General features: G+C 40.7%; 1 protein-coding gene across 1 annotated transcript; it reads left to right on the top strand.

The window, feature by feature from the left end:
* The first annotated feature begins 9586 nt into the window (after positions 1-9586).
* LOC113006389 (transcription factor JunD-like) lies at positions 9587-11754 on the top strand. Its single transcript, XM_026142341.2, has one exon. The coding sequence runs from the start codon at positions 9881-9883 to the stop codon at positions 10700-10702; it is 822 nt and encodes a 273-aa protein (XP_025998126.1). The 5' UTR covers positions 9587-9880; the 3' UTR covers positions 10703-11754.
* Positions 11755-12765: the final 1011 nt, after the last annotated feature.

Below are 12765 nucleotides of genomic sequence, written 5' to 3' on the forward strand. Positions count from 1 at the left end.
CTGCTCATTATTGAGTTCATGTTTGGAACTTTGATTTATATTTTGGGGATTTATGGGGTTTTTTGGAGGTGTGGTCCTAAACTTTTGATCAGCTGTAAAACAGCCTGTTTTAGTTTAAGCGTTGCTTTCAATAAACTGCATGCTCAAAAAAATGTTTTGTCTTACTCACAGTTCTTCTTATTGCATGTTGAAGCTCTACTTGGAACCTTGTTAAGATCCAGCCATGCAAAAAGCGGTCTTAAACTTTTGATCGGGGCTTTATTTCATAATATGCTCCTGTCTGGTGTTGTTTTCATTATTACTGAAATCTACTTGCTCAATAACAAGAAAATAATGGAATCTCATAGCCAGTGTAGGGACTAACGCGTTACAGTAACTACGTTATTATTGTGATAACGAGCACGGTAACTAGTTATTATGCCAAAATCAGGAACGCGTTAATCGTTACTGGGATTTCGATAGGGTCATTATTCGTTACTTTGTGTGTTTCGTTCGACCTACCTCAGGAATCGGAACACAGACCCTCAAGTAAACGCATTCTGGTTAGCCTCGTCAGAGAAGTCGGGATTCCAATATGGCAATGCCCTCGAAAACGGTTGTTTTGCTAGCCCTCTATAAAAAGAAATTACTGCTTAACACATATGCAGCCATAGCTGGATTCAGTGGGCCGATGGTGGGGAGGAGGAGAGAGCCAAGGCGGCCACCGGTCCGAGTGTCAGGTGAACTGAACTTCAGGTAAGATGTTATGACCTGCAGTCTATCTGGGTCAGATATAAACCAAGTTTAGGTGGAGTTTATTTTCGTTGTGCTGACTTTTTACAGTCAGTTACAATAACTCGTACTGTCTACTAGCTAGCATGACGGACTTTCTATACTGCTGGGCGGGTGCTATGATGTTACTGATATTGAACTTTATTTTGTTCATAAGGTTAGTTATTAGAGTTGCCAGCTGTGCTGTAAAAAACGGAATCGTCTCAGAGAAAATATTACGCGTTTTGTATTGAGCTGAAAAGGAACTGCACTTCAGCTACAATGAAAAAAAAAAGACACAAGCTTATTGGCAGTCTGGTGTTACCTACATCTTCCTACTCGAAAGGCAGAATTTCCGAGTTCTGAGTACAATCGAAAGCACCACAACTGCAGTTTTTGTGTTGGATGTAAAAAGCGCACATGATGCTGTGACGTAGGCTAGAATCATGCCGGCAGTCGACGACGGTCCAGGCGTGGGATTTCTCTTGTGGAAATATGCACATTATTTTTTCCTTTCTGTTGGTAGGTGGCACAGTGCACTTGTGGCAGGATAGTGCTAACGTGTAAGCAAGCTCGAAGACTGGCAATCTTGCTGGGTATCCAGTTAGGGAAGCAACACATTAACAAGAGAATTCAGAGTAAATCCAAAGTTACTTTGCCTAGTAACTAATTACTTTGAAAGTAACGAGTAACTTGAAGTAACTGAGTTACTTTTGATAGAAGTAACTAGTAATGTAACTAAGTTACTAATTTAAAGTAACTTACCCAACACTGCTCATAGCTGACTTCACCACATTCCTTTGCACTTCTCATCCCTGTGATTTGTTCACAGTGCAGATGTAAATTTGTGGTTGTTGTAGTACTTAGCGAACTACTTAAAGGGAGTGAGCATAAATGCAGTAAATAAACAGCCTAACAAACATCACCCAGCACAGAAGCTGCTTCTGTGCAGTTTGTCACAAAATGTTAAAAGCAAAATGTACAGCTGCTGTTTTTGACTAATTTTTTTAGTCACACATTTTAATAATGTGGGACTGAAAGAGAGAGAGGTGGCAGATGCTCGAGAATGTTCACACTACTTCGGAAGAAACTTTTATAAAATGGAAATTAAAATATTAAACCTAAGGTTCACATTCACTTTAGTTTTTTTAAATCTGATTTTGGATCTATACATGCCATTTTCCTGTCTGACGTTGTTTTTGTGAAGAAAAAAAAATTAAAGTATACCAAAGTCTCCATGAAGATAGTAAGTTTACAGTCATCCAGTATGTTAGACATACGTAATAGCAGACATTAGAATAGAATAGAATTGAATTCAACTTTATTGTCATTGCACATGTCACAGGTACAAGGCAACGAAATGCAGTTTCCATCCATCCAGAAGTACTTTAGGCATGATATAGATATATTACAATATATATTAGCAATAATATAGATATGTAAGTATATTACAGAAATGGGTCTATAATGGTATGTTATAATGTACACGGTATGAAGGTATGTTATCAATATGCTATAACTATAAGTGTGTACAGGCTGTAGTGAGTACAAGCTGTGTACAGGCTATGAACAGGATACAAATATGAAAAACTATACAGAAATATGAGATATACAGCTATACAGAAATGGGAACTATGCAGGTTATAAACAGTTGTAGAATGAATTAATTAATTACACAGAATTATACAGTAGTGCAGTTAAGATAAGTGAGATATGTGGATAATTTCTACAGAGGCTATATAAAGTGCTAGTGGTTGTGAGTGGTGGTTCAGTCCATGTTATTATTGTGTGTATGAGGGTACAGTTGACATTACTTAATATTTGTAATGATGCTGATTAGATTCACTCACTGAATCCTGCCAAACATCTGAGCATAAAAACGTGACCTTCAATAACAGAAATAAATACATACAAGTGAACGAAAATATCACTGATAAAATTTTTGAGGATTTGCTTTTCTGCATTTTTAGATATTTGAGTTAAAGTTAAATCAAATTTACTGTTTGCAACAAATATCAGGGACCTCAAGTCAGCTCCTCTGATCAAGTCAATTCCAGACCGTTTTATCACAATACTAAAAGGAAAATTTGTCAAAACCACAAACAACATGAAACTAAGATATAATTAATATAAACAGAAAAAACATGCAACTTCTGCCAGAGGGAAGCTTTACTGTTATCGCTCTCATTTATTGCTGAGAACTTGACTTTAAAATCCAAGAGTTGAAACAACACCCCCTAAATGTCATGATGTTGTCACACCTGATGAACAGCAGTCCACTCCCACTACAGGTTGTTATCATGTCTGGCAGAGCTGCCGTACAGTAATGAGAGAAAACTGATTGATTAAAGCTATTGTCATGCTAATACCACGTTATGATTGAACAGAAATGTGCCAAGGCAAGCCTGCAGCCCTATAGCATCACAGCAAATAACTCGTAATATATTATCAGTTTCAATGAATAACAGTTAGCCAACTGGAGGATGGATGGTGGGCCTTGGGGGGTTTGCTAAACTGCTACAATAGACTCTTATGAAAGGCCTATGCTAAATGGATCGGGCCGGTTATACTGTCTGTAAAGATAACTAAAGGCATAGATAGGCTACATATTGGAAATAATAGGCATTATTTTTAAGAAGCTGTGTATATTGAGGAGTGACATACTGAATCAACAGATTTAAAAAAAAAAAAAAAAAAGCAAAACACACAGCAAATCGTCACTTCAGGTTGAGTTTATTGACAAAAGAAGAACATGGACCGGGAAATTTATTGTAGGCTGATTCTGGCAGAGAGTGGGAGGATGTAACTACTTTCGTGATGCACTGTGATGTGAACCTATATGTGCCAGCCTGTGGGCGACTTAAAGTAGTCATATCACCTGACCTGCATGTCTGTGGATTGTGAAGGAAACCCACATGAGATGCCGAAACACAGAAACCATCTGGACCGATTCTCAAACCCAATGCTTTCTTGTTGTGAGGTGGCAGTATCAACCACTGAGCCACTACCACTGAGCAGTTGAGTTTCTGTTCACACGTGAGAGACAACCTGTTATCGTCCTACTGTTGTTCTCGAGGCTTTAATGATCTTTAAAGGCAATCACGATAAAGACGTGTGGAGCAAAACCTGTGGCTGTTATTTTTAGAAAGCGCTAAATGTCTTTGGGCTGACATTCAGCATAAAAGTTTTGATTAAAAGCCTCAGCCTTAGATTATTTTTTTCACAGAATGCAATTTACATTTTTCAGTTTCAAAGCTGATCTGGAAAATGGATGGAAATCTCTGTCTGAGATCACTGAGACTCTTTGTGAACACCTTACCGCTACTAAGGGAAGCATCATCGAGAAAAACAGTAATGCTGTACCAGAAACATAATGTAATAGGTATCAGATTGGACCATTAAACTAAAAGGTTGAACCCAATAAGAACTGAAAAATATGACTGGTTTTGGGGTTAAATGTTTTGTTCCCTCATAGCAGAAAAAACATCCAGTGGAAAACAGTAGCATGTAGTGGAAAATAATAATAATCAAATATCAAATGCTACCTTTTTCTTCATCACCTAATGCATAACTATGAAAAGGTGTGGGCCCGTGAGGTTTTGTGGTTACCTGCTTGAAATTGTCAGAGCGTGTTTTTGTGGATGCCGGTGTGTTTTATGCCGAGCAGCGTTACAGACGCACGCACACAGTTCCTACATCCCCCGTGAGTGTGGAACTTCACCTACACTTTGAAACTACGTCAGTAGGTTCAGAGGAGCAGCTTAGTGGAACTTGCATGCGTGTCTGTATTATTAAGGATTGTTGCTGAACTCCATCTAATGCTGAATGAATACTAATTAGACACTAAATAGATGAGTTTATTTCAGGAAATACTGGAAGCGAATCTTTAAGATGCTTTTAATCACATTTAAAATCCCAGGCACTTCAGTAGGGAACAGAAAAAAGTCAATATACAATTCTTAACCACTTCTCTAACTTTGGGTCATGGAGCGCTGGAGCTTATCGCCGTGTTTGTAGGGGAAAACGTGATGTTTATATTGCATACGTAACAGATTATTGGACTGGGGGAGGAAACTAACACGGGTACTGTGAAAACATGCAAACTCCACACAGAAAAGTTCTAGTTAATCTGGAGGTTTATACCAGGAACCTTGGTGTTGTTAAGCATTAGTGCTAACCGCTTCCCAACACACTGAACCTTTGTTTCTGTTTAAGTGTAAAATGCTTCAAATCTATGATTTAAAAAAATGAAACAAAGCGTATGTGATAAGCTTGAATCCTGCTAACTGTTCACCTCCACATGCCTGGCTCACTGCCGTATGAAGGGGAACGGTATATTTGATGGTTGCTGGAAATTAAAATGCCTGCCAATTCTGACATTTATGTAGGAGGAAGGCAAATGCTGTCACAGTACCACAGATACTAGTACAGTATATTTCTATGAAACCAGAATGATTACGCATGAAAGATAAGTGCTACAAAAGGAAATGAGATCTGAGATATGTTTTTTTTAAACATCTGTTTTATTTTTGAACACAGATGCCCACAGTGTCACATGCAACGATGCAACGCAGGCAGTGTCTCACTTACAGAGATCAGCACGAGCAACTACAAATACAAACGTGTGCATCGTTTAATAACATTTCAGTTAAGTTTTTCCAGCAGAATCACATATGTTTTCATTTATTCAAACTTTACAGCACTTAAATGAAGGAGTTGTTGAAAACAGGAGGTCAACACAGATTTCTTGTAAGACCTTCAAAGGGCTCATATCCATGCTACTCTACTCCTTTATTCACATTTAATATTTAAAGTGCAAACCACACATCAATTTTGCTCAATGCACCAATGAGCTCTTTGGAGCACAGAGGAATCATTACAATAAATAATACCAAGCATTCCTGACTGCTCATAGTGGTTTGCCTTAACATGCAGCCTTGAAAATTATTCTTGGAGACCTGAGTTTGCTCCACAGCGTCTTTGTTGACTCATGCTGAAACACTCCAGAGCATTCAGAAATCACATGACAAGCATGTATTACAGTAAAAAGGCTCTTAGCCAAGTTCTGTTTACTGGAATACTTTCCAATGAGATGTGAGGAATCTGTATCAGAATGCGGTTAGTGTGTAAATCAATATGAGATTGGATCCTGGATCCTGCATGTATTTATCTACTCGTTTATGGTTTAGTCGACACTATATATATTTTTTTTTTCTAATTTTTCATTTTTTTCAGATCAATTTCTTACCTACTGACTTCCACATGGCAGAAAGTCGATGCTCCTTATCTGGACGTACTGTTTTCAGCAGGAGAAACCAAGTGACTTTGAGCTCAACAATTATTAAACCAGTTTTATCAAACCAGGTAGCCGACGCCAATCCGTATGTCCAGGACAACTTGAGGACAGACGGTGCTCCTCCTATAATACAGGTGAGATTTTAGTAATTATTGCGCACAATGCCGCCCCAAGGATCGGATCCCCCGACACAAACAGAGTAATATAGTGTATGCAGTTCAGTGCCAGGAGGATTGCCATGATTTATACATCAGGGAAACCAAACAACCTCTGGCGAAGCGGCTGGCACAACACAGAAGAGCTACCTCTTCAGGCCAGGACTCCACAGTCTATTTACACCTACAGGCCAGTGGACACTCTTTCAAGGATGAGGATGTACACATCCTGGACAGGGAGGAATGCCGGTTTGAGCAGGGAATCAAGGAGGCCATTTACATGAAAAGGGAAAGACCATCTCTGAATTGAGGAGGGGGCCTAAGGGTACATCTTTCACCATCTTACAATCCTGTGATTGCAGCTATTCCCCAACTCTCTGTGAATGGTACTCATGGGCATTGATCAGTGGTTTTTGATCAGTGAGCTTTGATCAGGGGTTGTTGATTTATGGTCATGAGGATTTGCATATTAATGATTAAGGAACTGACGTCCAAGCCCATTGTTCACCAGAGAATAGCTAAACACACTGATGCCCATCCCCATGGGTTTGAAGGCATTTTTGAGACTCAAAATGTGGTTTTATTGTCAGGGTTACTCCTAGGCTGAGAGTGAGGGTTAGGCATTCATTTTTGTCCTCACTAAGATATGAAAACAAGTGTGTGTGTGTGTGTGTGTGTGTGTGTGTGTGTGTGTGTGTGTGTGTGTGTGTGTGTGTGTGTGTGTGTGTGTGTGTGTGTGTGTGTGAAAGAGAGAGCAAGCTAGAGAGAGAGAGGTACATCCTTTCCCAGCTAGAGCCTCCAGTCTCAACACCCCCACTCACTTCTTTCATACACAAAAATATCTCTCCTCTGTTGGTTTACTCCCCCCCCACCTCCATTTCCGCCAAGTTAAGAGATCTGACATCACAGAGTCCATCATGTGATCCACCCGCACAGAGCGTTGCAGTGATGGATGGGGCCTACCGGTGACGCACATACCCACTTTCTGTAACCCTTTAAAAGCCAGACAACTGCCGATGAGTGAAACCAGGGTTTCTTCATCAGCTGACTAAATCATGGTCGGTTCAGTCGCCCCTCCGTGTTTTTATGTACAAAGCAGAAATAATCACATCTACCACATGAAAAGGAGGGCAAACAATACAGGCTTCTTCAAGCCATGATTACTCAAACTAATTTATTGCGTCGTTTTCAGTTGCTGTTGAAGTGGCAGCACTGTTGTTTGAAGTGTTGTTGCTGTATACAACATTGATTTTATGGAGATGTTTAAAAACTGTCTGACTTTAAAAATATCTTTACAAATGAAAAAAAAGAAAATTGGGGAATGTGTGTCAGAAAATGGAAACTCCAAAGTAGAGAAGAAATGAACAAAATGCGAGACCAAAACCAAAAGCGGGAAACTGTTCACTGACCAGAGGAAATGTTGAAATTGAACCAGTTTCAGATTCAACTTCCCCTAATTGATATGTCCTAAAATCGCTGACTGAGAGCACAAAACAGAAGTGAACGCTCTTTTCTGAGAAAAGTATTAAGTCTGAGCACACAGATTCACCAATGGGTCACCACAACTCGTATCCAGAATTGTGCAAAGGGACATTTCCATTTTAATGTGCAGTGTTGCTGTTATCATTTTTTAAAAATATATTTGATAGAAAATGAACCTGGTACAACACGATCTTTAATCATTACTGGGTTTGTTTTACATTTGATTAAAGTTTAAATCATATTAAGCTTGAAGTGCAGCTATCGTCAAGTTACAATATTTGTTATTTACCATGGTACATGTTGTGTTTTTGTTGACTTCGTTTCACATGCAAGAGGAATGACGTGCACTCTGTTATTGCCACTGTTGCTGTGTTTTGGGAAAACCCAGTAAACCCCTTTTCTCAGTGAGTGGTTTAAAGGCCTGTCCAGCTTCCTTTCTACAGCAATAAACAGCAACAATTGCAATAACATTTAATCCAAGTGTTAAAAAATAATGTGGCATGATCACTTGTGGACAGCAGGGTTTCTGTAAAACCCCAACAAACTCATGGTTAACATGTTTAATCACATAAGTTGACTTTGTCCCTCGCTGTGACTGGAGTTTGTGGTAGAATGAGAGTAAAAGCACTACATGTTTAACAGCATACAGAAAATCTGGACTATTATATAAGGCTTAACATATTCTACTGTTTCTCTTGAAGACTGAGTTAAAAAACAGAAAACAACAAAAAAAGACAAATCAATCAACGTTTACAGTTTGTAGACTTTCAGCTGTTTGAGAAGTTTTACAAAAAAAATACTGTTTTGGAATTAAAGCCATTTTTACACACAGGTCCCTCGTTATCACAGGCTCACCATTCATTCAACAACTTAACATGATTTTAAATATAAGGATTGTTTTCAGTGCTTGGATAAAAATTCTGTCCTCCCTTGAGGTGCTCTGTCAGGCCTTCATTGCAGCCACTTTTTTGCTGATTGGTTGTGGGTTTTTGTGCTTTCAGTTTTGTATTTAATAACTGAAAAGCATGTTGGGTTGTGATCAGGTGACTGACTTGGCCATCGAAGAATATCTCATTTCTTTTCCTTGAGCAACTCTTGGGTTGCTCTTGCAGTATGCTTTGAGGCATTAACCATTTGATATCCTTAATACTATGTCCACAGTGTTTGACAGATAATGTGTTACTCCCCTGATCATGAGCTGTTTCTTTTCTCTTCCCATCATTTTTGTCCAACTTAACTCTGGTTTCATCTGTCATGTTTATAGAACTGTGCAGGCTCTTTGTCTAAAAAGTTTGGTTTGATCTGGCCTTCCTGTTCGTTACAACCGCTGGTTTATTTATATATATACATATATATATACACACACACACACACATATATATATATATATAAAGCCAGGTTGGTCAGTGCATTCCTTTTTGACAATAATAAACCAAATAGTTTGTTAGTTTATTTGTTTTTAAGCCTCATCCAGACTTTTCTGACTTTGGTCGTCATATCTAAAATTACAATCAACAAAAAGCTATAAAATGCAGTTAAAGTAAGATTTTTTAATCCCTCAAGTTAGAGCTGAAAGTCTGCTCTTCAGTCTTATATTGATCATTTGATTTAATAATCCACTGTGGTGGTGGACAAGTGCACAACTATAAAAGAGTGTGCCTTTATCTTATCGATCTAACTGTAATTACAAACTACTTCACTTTTAACAGGGTGACTCAGTCTGTCCACGGCACACATTTCTGAGCCACTTTTGTTAGTGATCTGCTTTTAGGTGTGCGTAATGCTCGATTTAAACTGGATGACTCATAAATCAAAGTGGAGACTAAATAACCAGGGTGGGAGAGAAACTATTGAAACCAACGCTGAGTGAGACCTCTGTCTGCATCCTCTGCTCGGCCCGTCCTTTTATTCAAATATAAGACTGGAAAACGTAATTTCTACCCAATACGCGCGCTCCGGCGTGACATAATGGAACGTGCCAGGCTAGAAAAGCTCGGGGCGGTGCGCGCGGGCGTGTATTCAGATCCTGTAGGAGAGGAGAAGAGCGACACGGGGTGTTCACACAAGTGTTGCAAGTGTTGTATTCATTTTAAGAGCAGATCATTCCCGGCGCGGTTCGTCTCTGTGAGGTTATGGGCAGGACACAGTTCTGAGGGAGTGTCGAGCAGCGCCACTTGTCATTGTACCCACGGAAATAATGATGAAGAAGGATATTAACTTGAGCTTGGCGGACGACGCAGACCTGAAACCGCACCTCCGCGACGCTGAGAGCATCCTCAGCTCCCCGGACCTTGGGCTGCTCAAGCTGGCCTCTCCAGAGCTGGAAAGGCTAATCATCCAGTCCAACGGAATGGTCACCACGACTCCGACCAGCTCCCAGTTCCTCTACCCGAAGACGGTGACGGACGAGCAGGAGTTCGCCGAGGGCTTCGTGAAGGCGCTGGAGGATTTACACAAGCAGAACCAGCTGAACGGAGGCGCGCCGCCCAGCAGCACCCTGGATCTCGGGGCTAACATCGCCCCAGTCACCGTGCAGCCGGATCTACCGGTGTACACGAACCTGAACAGTTACGGCAGTGGGCCGCTGGGAACCACTGTCAACTACACCACGGACACGGTCCCTTTCCCGCCTCCTCCGTCACATCATTTAGGGGCAGCCCCGCCGCAGCCAGAGCTGTCTCGGGTCCAGCCGCTGAAGGAGGAGCCTCAGACGGTCCCCGACGTTCAGAGCTTCGGAGAGAGCCCGCCGCTGTCTCCGATCGACATGGACTCTCAGGAGCGCATCAAAGCCGAGAGGAAGAGGCTCAGGAACCGAATCGCAGCCTCCAAGTGTCGGAGGCGCAAACTGGAGCGCATCTCCAGGCTGGAGGACAAGGTCAAATCGCTGAAAACCCAAAACACCGACCTGGCCTCGACAGCTAGCCTGCTGAGGGAGCAAGTGGCCCAGCTGAAGCAGAAGGTGCTCACCCATGTGAACAGCGGTTGCCAGCTGCTGCCACACGAGGTTCAAGTGCACTAGTCGGAGGGACTAACCTGCTGTTGGGCCACTGACCAGCTTATAAGCTCCTTGGACTTTGTTAATGTTGGGGTTTCCGTGTGTCTCGTAGCCCAGATGTGTGCCGTTACGCGCAGGGGATGAATGCCAGGCCACGTTGGCCAAAACTGTACATTCATGTTCGTCTGTTTAACAAAAAAAAAATCGAAAAGAAAACTGAACTTTTATGATTGATCAAACGTAAAACACACCTGGCACAAAATACATCAACACATGGACCTCAGCGCGGATACCAGCCAGCAGCAAGTCAAACTGTGTTTGCGTTCCTCGACCATTTGTTCAAACTCGCCCCCACTTGGCGGATAGAACAAATCAATATGATGTATTTGATTTTTAAGTCAAATTGGTGTATTTATTTTGGTGCCGAAATGAAGGGCATTTGCCTCTAATATATTCTACATAACTAATTCTATGTATGTTTACTATTGAACAAGGCAGCTTTAAACTGCCAGTATTTTCAATGAAATGATGCCATGGGCTTTCCTAATGGGAGAAAGAGTCGCGTATACGTGTTTACTGACTGCTTATATGCAGTCGTCAGCTGGACCAAACAGACAGACAGTGTTTCTACGATAATATACACATTTATGATTCTGATATTCTTAAAATATGAGGGATTTGGTTGTAAAAAGAAGAAGGGAAAACGCCAACCACACCCATATTTGATACATGAGATCTGATCTACGCTTATAGCCTACATGCTGTGGATTTCTGTAGGGAACAATTTGCATGTTGCTGACAAACTCGAATGTCGCCCGCTGCTGGGTTCACATGAGGAATTAATCAGTGTTTATTATCTGTAACCTGCACACTTGTGTATTTCTCTTTCTTTCTTTCTTTTTTTAATACTCTACCGAGTCTTTACTGCAAATGTGTTCTTGTTTTAAATGTGAAGAAGAGTGTAATCTTTCTGTTTGCGCTGACTGTTGCGATCACCTCTAGCCTACAGTTATTCGGCTTTATGCGGTTGTGTTTGAAATAAATGCTGCTGGGCAATAAACACTGTTTCCTCCATATTTTAGCCAGCCTCGCTGTTTTTTATTGGGGGGTTTTTACCTGCACGTAATGAAGGTCACATGTCACAGTAAATAAGGTGTTAAACAGGTCAGGCTTCATGGTCAGTTTCATGAAGGGCAGTTACATTAAGATTAGTTTTCGAATGATTGTGAAACTACCTGTTGTTTACCTGTTATTTTTTTTCTCTGCCACTTTATGGAAATGATCCCTTTAAGGAGTGTAATTTTATCTTGCTGTTCAGAATTAGTGATTCAGTGTTGCATTAACACATTTTGGCAGTATAATTTCATCTGTTGTTTAGATTTCTGTATAAAAGCATCAGGCTGGGGGATTTCCCCCTCTGCTGGTTATTTGTGCAATTACAAATGAAACAAGAGCATTTTAGGACAAAATGTTTCTGACCTTCGTGGCAGTGGACGAGATTCATCCAGCACATCTATTCAGTTCAGTTTAATTCAGTTTTATTTTGATAGCTCCAAATCATGACAGCTGCCTGAATCACTTATTTGGATGTTGTCAACTCCGAGCAGAACTCAACCAGCTGTTTTGTAGATATTTGTACCAATATTTTATTCTGAAATTATAAGAATCTCCCACGCCCACAGATGCTTCCAGTGACTGTTATGAGGCCATGTTCTGTAGTGTTCAAGAAAGCAGCTTAAGATGATTTGACCTTTGTGACACGATGTGTTATCCTGCTAAAAGCAGCCATCAGAAGATGAGTTCACTGTGGTGATAAGGGGATAGATGGTCAGAAACAATGCTCAGGTAGGCTGTGGTGTTTAAATGAGCCATCAGTATAAGCCTCTCAATCTTGCAGCAGAAACTGAGTCTCAGTAGACCAGAGAACATTTTTTGTAATCTTCTGCTGTCCAGTTTTTGTGAGCCTGGGTGAATTATAGCTTCAGTTTAATGTTTCTAGCTGACTGAACTGCGATCTTCTGATGCTGTAGCCCATCTGCTTCAGGACTCAGTGTGTTGTGCACTCAGAGATGCTCCTCTGCATACCT

Source organism: Astatotilapia calliptera, chromosome 15 (genome assembly GCF_964374335.1).
Source record: "Astatotilapia calliptera chromosome 15, fAstCal68.1, whole genome shotgun sequence".
In the NCBI taxonomy this organism is placed as follows: domain Eukaryota; kingdom Metazoa; phylum Chordata; class Actinopteri; order Cichliformes; family Cichlidae; genus Astatotilapia; species Astatotilapia calliptera.